The sequence below is a fragment of the Sciurus carolinensis genome, chromosome 16 (genome assembly GCF_902686445.1).
Source record: "Sciurus carolinensis chromosome 16, mSciCar1.2, whole genome shotgun sequence".
Lineage (NCBI taxonomy): Eukaryota > Metazoa > Chordata > Mammalia > Rodentia > Sciuridae > Sciurus > Sciurus carolinensis.
In genome coordinates, this window is record NC_062228.1 from 66,483,329 (window position 1) to 66,499,295 (window position 15,967).

Genomic DNA, 15,967 nt, shown 5'->3' on the forward strand with positions numbered 1-15,967 from the left:
CACCTGACCTCCCAATCAGGAGGACTGAGAGGACCCTAGAGACTAGGAAGCCAAAAGGTGCACATTTTGCAAAGAGAAGGTTCAATGGAGAGGGAAATGTCCCCCAGATGCTTCCAAGGGAAGCCACATGTGGTCAGCAAGACCCCAACCCAACATGGCAGATGGCACAACTTGTAGAGGAACTGCTAAAGGAGCCAAGAAGCTTCTCACAGGTTTCCAAGGGTGAACTCGGAAAAATCTCAGCTGACTCTAATGGTAGATAGGAAAAAGATCAATTTTGACCAACTTGGTGTTAAACATTTGGCATGAGAGTAAAACCTAAACAAACCATACATGCACATTTTTTTTTGTACTGTGGATTGAACCAAGGGCTGCTTAACAACTGAGCCACACCACCAGTACTTTTTTATTTTTTTTATTTTGAGACAGGATCTTGCTAATATGCTTAGTGCCTTGCCAAGTTGCTGAAGTTGGCTTTGAACTTTCTGTCCTCCTGCCTCAACCTCCCAAGCTGGTAGGATTGCAGGCATGCACCACTGCACCTAGCCATACATGGACATTTAAAAGATAAGACAATGGTTCTGTTATTGTTACCTGAGATGCATATTTGTATCATTCCTCCTGAAAATAAGTAAAACTGCAAGGTTATAAGGAAGGGTTTTTCTACAGGAGTGCCTGATAAATATCACAAAATGCTCTGAGTCACAAGTTTGTTCTGAGTCAGTTGGAGACCTACAAATCTTCCTAACCTCTTCTAAGGCAAATTTGATCTGTGGCTCTGGTTTGGTTTGGTTTTGGTTTTGGTGTTTTCGCTAGCATGATTATTATGAGCTTCTGTTCAGACTCCTCTTCTGTAGTTCTCAATTCATCACTTCAAGCCTGGCAACTTGATTTTAATCAAGACCTGAAAAGAAAATAAGCTTCAACCAAGTAAAAGCACTACGCTTACCAAGCGCTCCTGACCACCAGGATGGCTATCACAGCTGCTAAAGAGTAGAGAACTCATTATCATGGCCAGTTTCTGCCTCAAACAGTTGACAAGGCTAGAACAGATGGCAATGCCAAAGTGTACAAGAACAAAAATGAAAATGAGACAAAAAGGTACAAAAAGGGAAAAAAAAAAAAAAAAGGAGACTTGTGAGAAATAAAGTGTGGTGGTCCGTTTCTCAGAATATAGTGTTTAGCCATAATTGGGATGTAAGATACAATTGTAGCCATTTTAACTTCAGCCTTTCCCTTAACTTGCCTCAATTTAAAAAATTAGCTAATCATGTGGATTGTAACTTTGAGCTCCTTCTATAGGGCCAGGGGGATAAAAGCAGGCTGACTACCCACTGAAGTATGCCTGCTTGCCAGACTCTGGTAACACACCCTTCTGTAGAAGTAAATTTTGCCTGCTGAACTACTTCCAAGCACATGTTTGATTGCTTGAGAATGTTTGAGAGCCCTTTTCATCTTACAGTGCTGAAACTCTATTCTAATTAAACATTATTTCCCTATTGTTCCTTCCCACAACCCTGGGCATCCGCCCTTCCATTTTTTGTCTATGAATTTAACTACTTAAGCTACATCCTATTAGTAAAATCAATTACCAATAGCTTTTTTAAAAAACTTGTTGTAATTGTAAATGGACAGCATGACTTTATTTTGTTTCTTTTTGTGTGGTGCTAAGAATCAAACCCAGTGCCTCACACATGCTAGGCAAGCTCTCTGTCACTGAGCTACAGCCCCAGCCTGCCAATACTTTTTTTTTTTTTTTTTTGGTACTAGGGATTGAACTCCAGGACATTCAACCACTGAGCCATATCCCCAGCCCTATTTTGTACTTTATTTAGAGATAGGGTCTCACTGAGTGGCTTAGTGCCTCACTGTTGCTGTGGTTGGCTTTGAACTTGCCATTCTCCTGCCTCAGCCTCTTGAGCTGCTGGGATTACAAGCAAGTATCACCACACGAGGCTCCACCAAAACCTTTTGATACTATCCTGAATCTGTGGTTAACGTGCCATCAATTTTGGAAAATTATTTGTCATAATTGCTAAAAATATTTATTTGGCTCCATTCTTTCTTTAAGGTATTCCAAATAGGAATACATTACAGCTTTTGGGATTGTTTCAGTTCTTAGATATCTGGATTTGTTTCTTTTCTTTTTTAAAAATTCTTTTTGGTAGTTCTAGATGGACGGCATGCCTTTATTTTGTTTATTTTTATGTGGTGCTGAGGATCGAACCCAGTGCCTCACATGCACCAGACAAGCACTCTGCCACTGAGCTATGGCCCCAGCCCGCTTTCAATTCTTTGTGCATTTCAGCATGGGAAGTTTGTTGCCATGTTATTTGTGGGGCACAAACCCAGGACTTGTGCATGTTAGGCACACCACCATTGAGCTGTACCTCCATGCCAACTTCAGAAGTTTGTTGTTGTTGCCATTGTTACCAGGCCTTAACCACTGACCCACATTCCAGCCCCTTTTTACATTTCATTTAGAGACAGGGTCTCACTGTGTTGCTTAGGGCCTCGCTAAATTGCTGAGGCTGGCTTTGAACTCAGCCTCCCAAACCACTGGGATTACAGGCGTGTGCAGTGGCTCCACTTGGGAAGTTGGCAGCATCAAGTCTGCTGATGGAAGATGTTATATGGTTTGGATTTGGTCTGAATGTATCCTGAGGGTTCAAGTGTTAGAGGCTTGGTCCTCAGTGTGGTAAGATCCAGAGCTAATGGAAACGTTAAGAGGTGGGGCCTAGTGGGAGGTAGTTAGGTCTGTGGACATCAGTCTCAAGGGGTCTGAGGGATGCCTAACCACCCAGCCACATCCCAGCTCTTTTTTAATGTTTTGGGACAACTGCTTAGGATCTCACTGAGTTGCTGGGATTACAGGCGAATTCCACCACGCTGGCCTGATTGTTTCAACACCTGTATCATATTTGTGTTGTTCACCATGATTGCTCTGTATTGAGATTGGTTTCCTTTCCCTTTGGCACGCCTGTTGCCACTGCTGCTTCTGTCCAGAGTCAGACATATCGCATTGGATAACAGGAGCTAAGATAATCAGACCGTGTGGGGAGTATATGGAAGTATAGCTAGGAGATGGGTTGTATTTTAATTTAATTAAAAATTTTTTCACTACAGAGGATTGGATGGGGACAGGGATGGCTCTACCTCTGAGTGAGATCTCTAGCCTTTCTTATTTTTTAAATTTCTGGTCAGGGTCTTCCTAATTGCCCAGACTGTTCTTTTTTTTTTTTTTTTTTTTTTTTTTTTTTTTGCGTTGCTGGGGATCAAACCCAGGGCCTTGTGCTTGCAAGGCAAGCATGCTACCAACTGAGCTATCTCCCCAGCCCCCCAGACTGTTCTTGAACTTGTGATTCTCCAAGTCACTGTGATTAGAGGTGTGCAACACCATGCCCAGCAAATCTGTTTTTGGTTTGCTTTTTTAAATTATTTTTTAATGTGGTGCTGAGGATCGAACCTAGTGCATCACATGTGCTAGGCAAGTGCTCTATCACTGAGCCACAACCCCAGGCCAAATCTGTTTATTAAAGGCCTGGGTCACCAGAGTGTTTCTTTCATGAAAGGGCTTGCCCCTAAATGCCATGGACTAAGTAAACTCTCTGCCACTGAGCTATATCCTCAGCTCTTTTAATTTTTGAGACAGGATCTCACCAACTTGCCCAGGCTGACCTCCAACTTGTTCTGCTCCTGCCCCAGCCTCCCAAGTGGCTGGGATTACAGGCATGCAGTACCATGCCCAGCCCAGCTTTATTTTCTTTATGTTGACCTTTGAAAATGTATGATTTATCAGCATTTCGATTTATAATATTTGCAAGAATTTATTTTCCTCAGTGGTTCAGTGGGGATGTGAGATGACCTTTGAAAAAAGTGATCTTTTTAAGTCCCTACCACATGAAGATTTCAGACTAAGTTCCTTAAGGCAAGCACGAGGAAGCTCTGGGTCTTGCAAGCTCTTGGCTTACAGTTTGTCCTTGCATTTGGGCTACAAATTTGGCTCACAAAGCTCTTCAGTATTGTCCAGAAAGAATCCTGCATTCCACCAAGACCTCTGTCGGGTATTCCCTGAAGTTGTTTCCCTCTTTCCATACATAACAGCCCACTTCCATGCTCAACTCACCACATGAAATGGGCAGAAACCCATTACCAACAGCCACTTTCAAGAACACCTTTATCCTCACATGACCTAGATCAGTCCTAGACAGGTGTTTCATGTTGTCTGATTTGTGGGTTCAACCAAGGCAACATGACATCTATAAAACAGGAAGGGCTGGGGTTGTGGCTCAGGGGTACAGCACTTGCCTAGCATGTGTGAGGCACTGGGTTCGATGCTCAGCACCACGTATAAAACAGGAAAACCCTTCCTAGGAGCACCCCGGCATACACTCCATCAAGAGTACTGTGCCCTGAACTGGGTCATATCCATGTTTAACCCAATGGTGGAACAGGGGAGCCATCTCTCCTGAATTTCTGGGGGGATACTACTTGAGGGCACAGTCAGGAAGGTGGAAGGACAAGTTTGCTACAGGTGCCATTAGTGAGGCAGCACTTTCCAGGTTTCTAAGTAGGTCAAAAAGTCCAGTGGGAAGCTGGTGTGGTGGTTCCCACCTGTAATCCAGTGAATCAGGAGGCTAAGGCAGGAGAATTTAGAATTCAGCCTCAGCAATTTAGCGATACATTGTCTCAAAATAAAAAGGGCAGGGAATGTAGTTTAGTGGTAGTGCACTCCTGGGTTCTATTCCCAGTATTGGGGGGGGACTACTTACTTTGGGTTTTTCATTCTTTTGATTCTTTTTATACTTGACGATGTTAGAGACAACTTTGACTAGATATTATTTCACATTCACTGTACTCAAGATCTTTCAGTGTGAGTGAAGTAGAGTGAGGCAGAAGCAGCTGCTGAAGCCTTCCTAAGTTCATTTAGTGCATGAACATGGAATTTCTCAAACATGAGCATTCTTGTGCTGAGTTAAATTTTAGGCTGAAAGTTTCCCACATTTGCTGCATTTCTCCAGTGTAAACTCTCTGGTGTCCAGCAAGCATTGGCTTTCACCACAATCACTGCACTCAAGGCCTTTGTGCTTGTGAGGCAAGCACTGTACCAGCTGAGCTATATCCCCAGTCCAGTGGGGACTTTCTTCTGCTTAACAAGGATGGAATTATGCCTGAAGGCTTTTCCATATCTGTAAGTAATGTCCCACAGGCATACTTGGCAGCAGTCACTGAGTCAACGGTGTGAGCAAAGGTCCGCCACTCAGGCTGGATTGGAATGCCATCCAGTGGACTTGTGATGCTTGCCTGGGAACATCCGGGACAAGCAGAGTTAACGACCTTTTCATCGGTTGATGCAGAAGGAGCCTCTCCTCACGTAAGCTGCTGCATAGTCTACATAACCAAAAGCTTGGTGCATGATAAACGGATTTGCTTCACCACCACCTCCAGCGAGTCCCCGGTGTCTGTGTGTAGGTGACTCCGTCGCCCTCACCCCTCCAAGGCAGAAACCCGTTTCAATAAGTATCTTCTGGTACAAACTCTAGCGCTTAACAAGATTAGAGCTTTGTGTAAACTTTCTTGTGTAATTGCTGAATTCGCATGACCTTTCTCCAGTATGTTTTTTTTTTTTGATGGTACTGAGGATTGAACCCAGGGCCTTGTACATGCGAGGCAAGCACTCTACCAACTGAGCTACATCCCCAGCCTTCAGTATGAATTTAATAGGCCAAAATACCTTAGTGCTATAGCTGAACATCCCTGATTGAAGCTGCCTAAGATGTTAAAATTGTTCTCCTGCAAAAGCTGCTTTTTGCTTTCCTCCCGTTGTTTCTTAAACTGCAAGGTCACTTATTTAAGAGAGAGAGAGAGAGAGAGAGAGAGAGAGAGAAGAAGAAGAAGAAGAAGAAGAAGGGGGAGGAGGGGGGGGAGGAGGAGGAGGAGGAGGAGGAGGAGGAGGAGGAGGAGGAGGAGGAGGAGGAGGAGGAGGAGGGGGAGGAGGAGGAGGAGAAAAGAAACTCACTTGCCTATCCAGGGTGAGTCCTGGGTTCCTTCTCAAGCACCACAAAAACAACAAAAACCTCCTAATCAGGGACTGCTCTGTAAGAGTTACAGACCCAGACCATTTGGTGACTTCTAGCGCCCCCTGGAAGATTTCCAACCGCAGCTATCCAAGACTGAAAGCATACCTCCCCACAATCCTACGCCTTGCCGTGCAGCCACCGAGCCAGACGGCGTCCGACCTGCAGGCTGGCCTTATCTAGGGCAGCGAGTCTGACCTTTCCCCACCCGGCGTGAGTAAGAGACTCGGAGAGGGAAGATGATAAAAACAGCCGTAGTCCTCGGGCCCGGGTGGCGATGTGGCACCCGCCAAGCATCGGAAAGGCCCAGCGTTCAGGCCCAGAGCTGCAAAGAGCAGGTCGAGGGGCTCTCGCACAGTCCAGACGCCGGGGGCCCTCACGGAGCTCTTTGGCGTCACCTCTCACGCGGAAGGCTGCAATCTCATCGAATGTACCCAGACTTGGGACTGCAGCCGAATCCCGGAGGCCCGTGGGAGCGGGGCTCGGCGCGCCCACGGCTCCGGATCCGGGCGGCCGCCAGGAGTCTGACGGCACCCAGGACTCAGGTCTGACCCGCCGGCATCCGCGGAGGCAGCAGAGCGCGGGCCACACCCCGGCCACGCGGAACTCCGGGGCTCCAGGCCCAGGGCCGCCCGCTCCGCCGCCTGGGGTCCCACGGAGAATGAGCAGCACGCGGCGGCCGGCCAGACGCAGCGCGCACCTTACCCCGAGCGGAAGTCCCCGCGGGACTCGGGGCCAATCACGGCCCCGGCGACCTCTTCCGGCGGCGCGCGCCCCTGGAGGCGGGACTTCCGGCGTGGCCGCGGCGGCGCTCTTTTAGCCCTTGGCAGGACGCAGCGTGCTGCCCTTGGGGCCGGGGCGCTGGGTCGGTGGTCCCGCAGGCGCGTCCTCAGGGCCCTGGGAAGGGACAGCGAGGAGTGCGGCACAGACCTCCGCACCTCCGTACGCGTCGCGATCCTTGCCCTCTGTACCCGCCCCCGGAGGCGGCGCCCGGGTCGGCTCGGGCCACCCGGCCCGGTGCGGCGCGGGGTCGCTGGGCCCTCGGCGCCCGTCTGTCGGATGGCGGCGGAGCCGGCAGACCCCGCGCGGGTGCGTGGAGGGTGCGGGCGGCTCCTCCTCACTCTGTACCCTGTTCCCCTTCGCCCTCCGGCCTTGCGCTGGGGAGCCCGGGTCACGCGCGCTGCGCAGGGCTTCGCTCGTCTGCAGTCCAGTGCTGTGGGCAGCCGCGGAGCGCAGGGCCAGGGCGTGCGCGTGCGCGGACGGGGACCGCCTGCGTGGTCGCGGTCGCTCCGTCCCGGGGTCCGCGCGTGCTGGCAGAGGGGCAGCCTGGAGCTTGGCTGTGATGGGGTAGCGAGGATGTGGAAGGCTTGTGGTGGAGTAGGAAGGGATCCCAAGCCCCTGTGGCTACAGCGGGGAGAAGAGATGGCTGGGGTGAGGGTGGAATTCTACATAGACCGTGTGAGTGGCAATGGCCGCTTGACAAAGCGGTGAGGAGGTCGCAGACGTGGATTCACTTGGAACTGTGTTAGAGTTGGCCTGACGGATTTTACGATGTATCAGGTGAGAGAAAGGAAGGCAGTCAGCAATGTCTTCGTGGATTTTGGCCTCAGAAACTGGAAGATGGAAGTGCCATCCACTGAGATGGAGAAGTCTGTGGGTTTCAAGGAATGTCAGGAGGTGAATTTTTAACTGTGTTAAACAGACTCCTGGGTGAATGTGTTAAGTGAACAGCTGGGCACATAGGGCTGAGTTCTGTAGAGGGATTCTGCCTAGAGCTGCCTAGTCAGTAGCATCCAGCCTATTAACTGAGGTGGAACTTTGGTCGTATTCGGGAGCAGGGATCCCGGATGTGATCCCGCACACGGAGTGTGTGGAATAGGAGAGTCCCGAAGGTGACTAGGTCCCTGGGACCTAGGCTGAGGCAAATTTAGACGGAAGTGGGATGACAGTGGGACCAGGACTAGTGTTTATTCACCTGCTTTTCACCTGCTTTTGGGTTCACCTGCTTTTCTTGACCACCTGTTGGTTTCAACCAGGTTGGTGGTACAGCTCAGTGGCAGACAGAATCAACTGGGAGAGTTCCAGACCTGAGATGGAAATCTGTGGGCTGGGCTTTGAATTTGTATAAGGAGGAGAGATATTGCTGCTGGCAGGGGATGACATGCAGAAAGGCACAGAGGCTTGGAGATTTATGTGGTTCTGAGTGGCTGAGGGTTGAAGGCAGGAACAGGGAAACCCTGAAGTAAAGGCTGGGTCTGCCCATCTCTCACAGGAGGCACTTGTGGAGGTCTGGGGCAGGATAGGATCCTGATTGTCATCCCCAAGTAGTCAGCCTCTGACACCATTTGTAGAAGCATGTGAGGAGGATGGAAAGTGCTGGTTGTGTGGGCCATGGGGGCCTGGAGGGTGTTATCCAAGGAATGGTGTTCATTTGCAGAAGAAGTGTGAGGCAGTGGACCAAGACCTAAGGGGGAAGATGAACCCCATCCTCCTGTTTCTGGGAGGGAGCGTCTGGGGACCCATTTCACCTACCTGTCCGCCTGCTTGTTGTTGTAGGAAAGACACAGGGATCAATGGGTCATGAAGTGAGTGGTACCTTCCCCTGGGGATTGGGGCAGAGGGCTACCTGGGAGTTTGTTTGTAGAGGGGATCTAGGAGTCATGGAAAAAGAGCTTGGATCTAGAGAAGTGGTCAGATGTGGGGCTGAGACCCAGATGGGTTCATCTATATTTTTTCCACCATTTTTCTGACATCTTTGGTCTGGTTGACTTAGTTGTTACTGTCATGGCAGGGCCAGGTGACCTTTGAGGACGTGGCTGTGTACTTCTCCCGGGAGGATTGGGGGCTCCTTGATGAGACTCAGAGGCACCTGTACCATGATATGATGCTGGAGAACTTTGCACTTGTGGCCTCACTTGGTAAGGCCCGCACGTCCATTTCAGCATCCTGCTCTATGTTCTTGTTTTCTCCAGAAGTAGTTCTCTTCCCACGACTGGAGCATGGGAGCTGCTTCCTCACCTGGACTAACTGCTGTGTGTGCAGTGCTGGGCTGTAGGCATGATTTGCTTCTTTCCCTGAGGAACCCTGGCACTGTCTGAAGCCCTCCTGTGATGGGATCAGGGTTTGGAGGCTTAGACTGGCTGTTTGAGATTTTCCAGGTTGATGATACCTCTGGTAGAGAAAGGAAGCAGAATCTGGGGCACAGACATTCTCAGGATCCTGACTGTAGTAGGGACTGCAGGCACTGACTTGGTTGCCGCTTCTGGGAACCATTAAGCTATTCTCTATGACGCTTCTCAGAGGCTTATTTTCTAACATTGAATTTTCTTCCGGGTTGCACAGGTGAGATGAGCTCCCATCGGTATGTCATGTGGGGGATTGCTCTGAGCTGTAGGCAGCCAACTCACCTGACCTATCTTTCTCCCAGGACTTATATCTTCAAGTCCTGTGTGGTTGCCCACCTGAAGCAGTGTAAAGAGCCCTGGGTACCCAACAGGGTAGATGTTTCTCCAGCCACAAGAGAGATCTAAAGAGAACCCAGCCCTGGTGAGTGGGAGCTGGGGTAAGGGTGACACTGGAGGTAGCATTGTGTTGGGCACCTACCCTGTACCTTCTACTGTTAAGTTGTTAGAGCCAGTAGCCACAATTTACTTCTATCTTTCCTTCCTCATTCTGTCCTCTCCAACTTCTTGCTATTTCTACCCTGACTTTTGGCCCCTGGATAAGGGATGACCCCACTGCTTTGACTTCCATCCTTTCCCCATTTCTCTCCTCTGCTCCCTTTTCAGATTGGCTCTGAATTACCCTACACTCAGTACACACATCCTCGTATAGACTGACCACAAGATGTCTAGGTGCAGCTAGGTTTCCCTGGGTTTATGCCCACCATTTTGTGTCCCCTTTTCCTACTGGATATCTGGGACCTGCCTGTGTTGGGCCTGCTGGGAGCTGAGGTATGAGTTGGAGTCCTTGCCTCTTCTCCCAGCCTCACCCCACCCCTGTGCTGTGGCACTTGATGAGGCATCTCCTGTGCCTTCTCGGGCCCAGCCCTGCACTCCTGGCTTTCATCCTGACTTAATTCCTGTCTTTGTTAGACATGGACATATAAAGAGTCTGCCCACCCAAAAAAGCCCACATGTACTTCGCCAGCATTTCTCTACTTTCAGGTTGCTGGCATGGAGAGGAAGAAGCCTCTCTGGAGCACAGCGTTTCTGTAGGGGTGTTCTGGTTTGGAACCCCTAAGTCAAGTCCTTCTCCCCAGAAGGCCAATGCCTGTGACATGTGTGGCCTGGTCTTGAAAGACATTTTACATCTTGCTGAATATGAGGGAACACACCCTGGGCAGAAACCTACATGTGTAAGGCACGTGGGAGAGGCTTCTGGGTAGGCGTAAACCTTCACAAGCCTCAGAAGGACAACAGTGCTGAGAAACCCTTCACATACCCAGAGGGTAGGAATGACATCCTGGAAGGCCTTACTCTCCACCAGGCCACCCCTGTCAAGGGGAAGCTGTGTAAGAGCACCAAGCATGGTGCAGCCTTTCCACTGAGCTCCAGCTGTGAGCAGCATCAGGAGGCCCATGCCGCTCAGAAACCCTTCAAGTGCAGTGATTGTGGGAAAAGTTTCTTGAAGACCTTTGCTGTCCTTGATCACCTAATAATTCATTCTGAAGAGAGACCAACAGATCTCAAGAGGAACTCAATCCATGTTAATTACCAAAAGTTTCATACTGGAAAAACATCTCGTGTGCAAGGAATGTGGGAAGGCCTTTACCCTCACACACTCGCTTGTTCAGCACCAAAGAGTTTACAATGGAGATAGACCTTATAAGTGTGGCCAGTGTGGGAAAGCCTTCACTCGGAGCTTCCACGTTCATCACCAGAAAGTTCACAACACAGAAAGGCCTTATGAATGTAGACAGTGTCGGCGAGTCTTTAGTTGTGTCTCCAACTTTGTTGAGCACCAGAAAATACATACTGGAAAAAGGCCTTATGAGTACAATGAATGTAAGAAAAGCCTTCATTAATAGCTCCCATCTTGTTTGTCATCAGAAAGTTCATGACACAGAAAGGCCTTTTGAGTGCAATGAGTGTGGAAAAGCCTTCTGGCAGATTTCCAAACTTGTTCTGCATCAAAGGAGTCACACTGGAGAAAGACCTTATAAGTGTAGCCAGTGTGGAAAAGCTTTCAGTTGCCTCTCCAATCTTGTTCCACACCAGTGAATTCACACTGGAGAAAAGCCTTACGAATGTTCAGAGTGTGGAAAAGCCCTCAGCCAGAGCTCTGCCCTTATTCAGCACCAGAAAGTTCACACTAGAGAAAGACCTTATGAGTGCAGTGAGTGTGGGAAAGCCTTCAGCTATAACTCTAACCTTGTAAGCACCTGAAAGTTCACATTGGAAAGAGGCCTTACGAGTGCAGCCAGTGTGGAAAAGCCTTCAGTGAAAACTCAGTCCTCAGTCAGCACCAAAGAGTTCACACTGGGGAAAAGCCTTATTAGTGCAACAAATGTGGAAAAGTTTTCTGCCATAACTCTGACCTTTCTAAGCACCAGAAAGGTCATGCTGGAAAAAAGCCTTCAAAGTGCAGTGTACATGGGAATACCTTTAACCAAAACTGCAGTTTCTTTCAGCCATCAGAAAGGTCACACTAGAAAAAGGCCTTAGGAGTCTCGTCAGTGTGGGAGAGCACTTAGCTGGGGCTTTCTTTTTCGATATAAATGGTCTCACAAAAAATTTCTGTGACGCTGGGTGTGGTGGTACTCACCTGTGATCCCAGCTACTTAGAAGACTGAAGTAGAAGAATCACAAGTCTGAAGCTGGTCTGGACAACTTAATGAGATCTTATCTCAAAATTAAGCAAACAATAACAATGACAACAGCAAAACTTCTTAGAAGAATCTCTATGAGGAAGCCATCAATCGAAAACGGAAACATATATCCCAATGCCTCTTACCAAGAAATTACTTATGAATGTCCACTATTGGGAAACTTGAAGGAGCTGTGATACTTAATACTTTGTAACCTGCCCAGGTCCTTCATCACGTTATGTCACAGATGCCATCTCACTTCTACTGTGGCAGGCCTCCACAGCATGTGCCTGCCACACTCAGGGGAGGCACACTTCTCTGCTCCCATCCCTGAAGAGCATGATGGGAGCTCTTTGGGGTCACTACAGTTCCCACTTCTCCCCTGTCTCCAGTGGTTTAGGCATCACCCTGACTTAATTCTCTCTAAGAGGATCTGAGCTGGGCTCTAATTAGGATCAGAGAAAATTCCTTTGCTGGTTCATGTCAAAAATCAATTTTTTCAGCCTCCAAATCATCCATCCCTGCAACTGCCTGCCTGCACAGTGTGGTGATAAAGTCTTATTGTTGAAACCATTTTTTAATCTGTGGGGGGGCTGCACACTCTTTGGGTAGAGACTGAGCAGATAATTGGGCTCCAGCAGTGCAAAGGGGAAGGTTTTTGTTAGGGGTGTGTGGCTTCATTTACCTTAGAGAGGTAAACCTCAGCTCTCAGTGCAATCTAACTCCTTGAGGCCTTCTGGGACAGACTAATGGTCTCTGTAGTCCAGTTCTGTGTCTTACCGACTGGATTTCTTGTGGGGCCCAGAGCTTTGGAAATTTGGTGTGTAGTGTGCCAATCTTAAGTACATCTGGGGCACCAGGAGTCAGTCCTCTTGCTTCCGGGGATGTCCCCAGCATTGTGGAGGGCCCTGGGTCTCCTGGGACCTACCCATGAATAAAGTCAGCAGGTGCACTGGTTGTAAGACTTGCAATGGCCAGGTGTTTTTTTGCATGCAGAAACACTGGCTCTGAGGTGAGGGAGTGAAGGAGACTGGTAAGCACAAGAGACAGACTGTGGTGTTCCCGAGCCAGATCATAGCTGCTCAGAGTTAGTTATGTTCAACTTCACAGTCAGTGACATCACGTGGGTAGGTCGAAATTGACCACAGTGGAGGAATTTATACCACAAAAATTAGCAAGCAGCAGTTCTTTGAAAAAAATAAAAGACCTGATTTTCAGTGTTTATCAAGTGTGTTATGACAATGACAATGAGAGATGACTCAGCAGATTTTAAGAAGTCCTACACACATTTATCTTGCACCACTATGGTCTTTAGAGCAAATACAGATGCCTCTTTAGTGTGAGTGTGACCAGCAGCAGGCTGGTCATTGGTAGAGCTAAGGATCTAAAGTTTTGTAGATTTCAGTAGTGTCTCAAGAGTTATTCATTTCAAAGCCATCCCTCCTTGGGAAGAAAGCCCAGGACTCAGAGAAGGGAGGGCCTAAATCCAAGGGTGTGACTTGTGTCCCAGCCAGTATTCCTAGTTAGTGTTGAATAGCAATGGCCTTCATCTGGGTTTTGCTGTCACTGAGGTAGGACCTCCTTTGGAGTAGTGGGTTTGTCGCACAAGTTCCTATCCTACTCATAATAAAATACGAGTTGTACCCTAGCATACAGTGTCTGTATATAACTGGTTTCTCAAAACACCAGCTTATTCCTGCCAGGGCATCAATACCATGGTTCCTTCTGTGTGGAGCACTATGCCTCCTTGGAGAAGTTTTCTGATCCCTAAACTGAAATGATTCTGTTACTTTCATTTCCTTCAAAGGTCTTTTGGAAATAGCAGGATCTGGAGTTATTGCGTCCTTTTCTCTGCTTGATTTGTTTGTTTTTGCGGTGCTGGGGATTGAACCTAGGGCCTTAGTGCTTGCAAGGCAAGCACTCTACCAACTGAGCTATCTCCCCAGCCCTCTCTGCTTGTGTTAGATCCCTATATTCCCCATCTCATGAAGGTAACCTGTAGTGAAGAACACATCCATCCCATTGCACGTGGCTCTGTTTACTATAGGCCCCAGCCAAGGAAGGGCTTCCAGAGGGTTTCGGGAAGCATCTGCTAATGAGCCACCTCCACACCTACAATCATAGGTGTTTTTTGTGGAGAGTGGGAGAAGGAGCATCATGACAGGAAAAGCAAGAGCGAGTACCTTCACTATGGGAAGCTTCCTTCATACCTGATCATGTCCCATGCTGTCTCCCTCTGCACTTAAATAAGGAAACCGAGTCTCTTTATTTAACCAGTGCCTTTAAGTAGCCACTGTCTGCTGGGGACTGCACTAGTGAAGCAGTAAACACACAGGTGCCCTTCTCATTAAGCTGCCATTCTAAGAAATAAACAAGCATTCCTTTCAAAAAATCAAAATACAATTTGCTTTCAGTCCAGGGGGAGTGTGAAGGACAGGATTTACCCTTCCACTTGAAATAAAATAACTAGACAAAATTTAAGAAACAATGTTTTTCATACACTGTACAGTAGACAGCATAGACCAGTGATCCCTCACAAAAGAGGTGAGTGCTGGCTGGACATGGGGGCCACACCTGAACCCCAGCTACACAGGAGGCTGAGGCAGGAGATTGCCAGTTAAGAGGCTAGCCTCAGCAACTAAGTGAGACCCTGTCTCAAAGTGCTGGGGGGTTATCTCTGTGGTAGAGCACTGCTGGGTTTAATTTCCAGTACCATTTAAAAAAAAAAAAGTGAAGTGAGCTCTGCGATTGCTTCTGGTTTCTTCCTGGAGAGAGCTTTCAGGCCCCAGTATAAGGAAGAAAATCCAGATAGAAACCCAGGGTGCTGCTGAGTTGAAGAGATTGGCTGATAGTCCAGGAAAGCCAATGCGGAGACTAGAGAGAAGAGAGCAGCATAGCCCAGAATGGGCAGTCTTCTCTGAGTTTCTATCAGCTGATCAGCAAATGAATGTGAGGTAACAGCTGGGGAAAGAACCACCCAAGAGGAACAGAGAGGAAAATCTCCAGACTGTAAACTGTTGATTTTTCATTTTCTCACCAGCCAGGGAATAAAAGCTTGCGACTCACAGGTTATGATGTTCAGATGCATACTGCCTTAGTAGTGGAGAAAATCAGCCCTCAAGTGCCCACCATCAGCTTGAAAGCAAACCTCAAAATGACCTAACTACTAGCAATAAACAATTAGAAATTGTAGCATGAAATAAAGCCAGGCATAGTGGTGGATGCCTGTAATCCCAGCAACTCAGGAGGCTGAGGCAGGAGGATCACAAGGTTAGTCTCAACAATTTTGCAAGACCAGGTCTCAAAATTTTTAAAAAAGGGCAGTATTAGAGCACCACTGGGTTAAATCCCCAGTAACACAAAAATAAAGTAGTATGAAATTTGAATATTTATTATTTTATAATATTTATTAACATTATTAAGTTTATCTATCCCAAACTGACCTGGAGATATACCATGATCCTAATAAAATTTCCAGTTGTGTGGATTTGGGAAACTACAAATTGACAAGTTAAACCTTAAAATTCATATGGAACTGCAGAGGCCCAAGAACAATGAAAACAAATTTTAAAACTGAAGAACAAAGTTGAAGGACCTCTGCCACCTGATTCCAATCATTTATTTTTATTTTTTGGGCCCTGGGGATTGAACCCAGGGATGTTCTACTACTGAACTACATCATGCCCTTTTTGTTTTCTATTTTGAGAGAGTCTTGCTAAGTTAGGAAGGAAGAAGTAAAACTGTCTTTGTTTGCAAATGACATGATCATTTATGTAGAAAATCAAATAACAAAATACTGGATTTAATAAGCAATCTCAACAAGGTTGTAGGATACCAATATATGAAAGTCTGCTTTCCTGTGTATCCAACAATGAACAGGTACAAATAGAAACTAAAAAACAATGTTACTTGCATTAGTATCTCCAAAATGAAATAGGCATAAGTCTAATAAAATATACCAGATATATATATATATATATATATATACCAGATATATATGAGGAAAACTGCAAAATTCTGGTGAACAAAGTCAACAAAGAACTGAATAAAAAGAGACATTCCATGTTTATGTATGGACAGT

General features: G+C 47.4%; 1 protein-coding gene across 1 annotated transcript; it reads left to right on the top strand.

Annotated features, from left to right (window-relative positions):
* Positions 1-5,351: 5,351 nt before the first annotated feature.
* On the top strand, positions 5,352-13,524 carry LOC124966241 (zinc finger protein 213-like). Its single transcript, XM_047527275.1, has 4 exons — positions 5,352-5,374; positions 6,623-7,166; positions 8,869-8,995; positions 9,505-13,524. The coding sequence occupies exons 1-4, from the start codon at positions 5,352-5,354 to the stop codon at positions 9,540-9,542; spliced, it is 732 nt and encodes a 243-aa protein (XP_047383231.1). The 3' UTR covers positions 9,543-13,524.
* The last annotated feature ends 2,443 nt before the right edge of the window (positions 13,525-15,967 follow it).

Excerpts from the sequence above, each read along its gene's own strand:
- LOC124966241 (XM_047527275.1), top strand. The coding sequence starts at position 5,352 with ATGCAGAAGGAGCCTCTCCTCAC. Across the intron at positions 5,375-6,622 it reads CAGAAGGAGCCTCTCCTCAC|GTCTGACCCGCCGGCATCCG; the intron begins GTAAGCTGCTGC and ends CCCAGGACTCAG. Across the intron at positions 8,996-9,504 it reads TGCACTTGTGGCCTCACTTG|GACTTATATCTTCAAGTCCT; the intron begins GTAAGGCCCGCA and ends TCTTTCTCCCAG.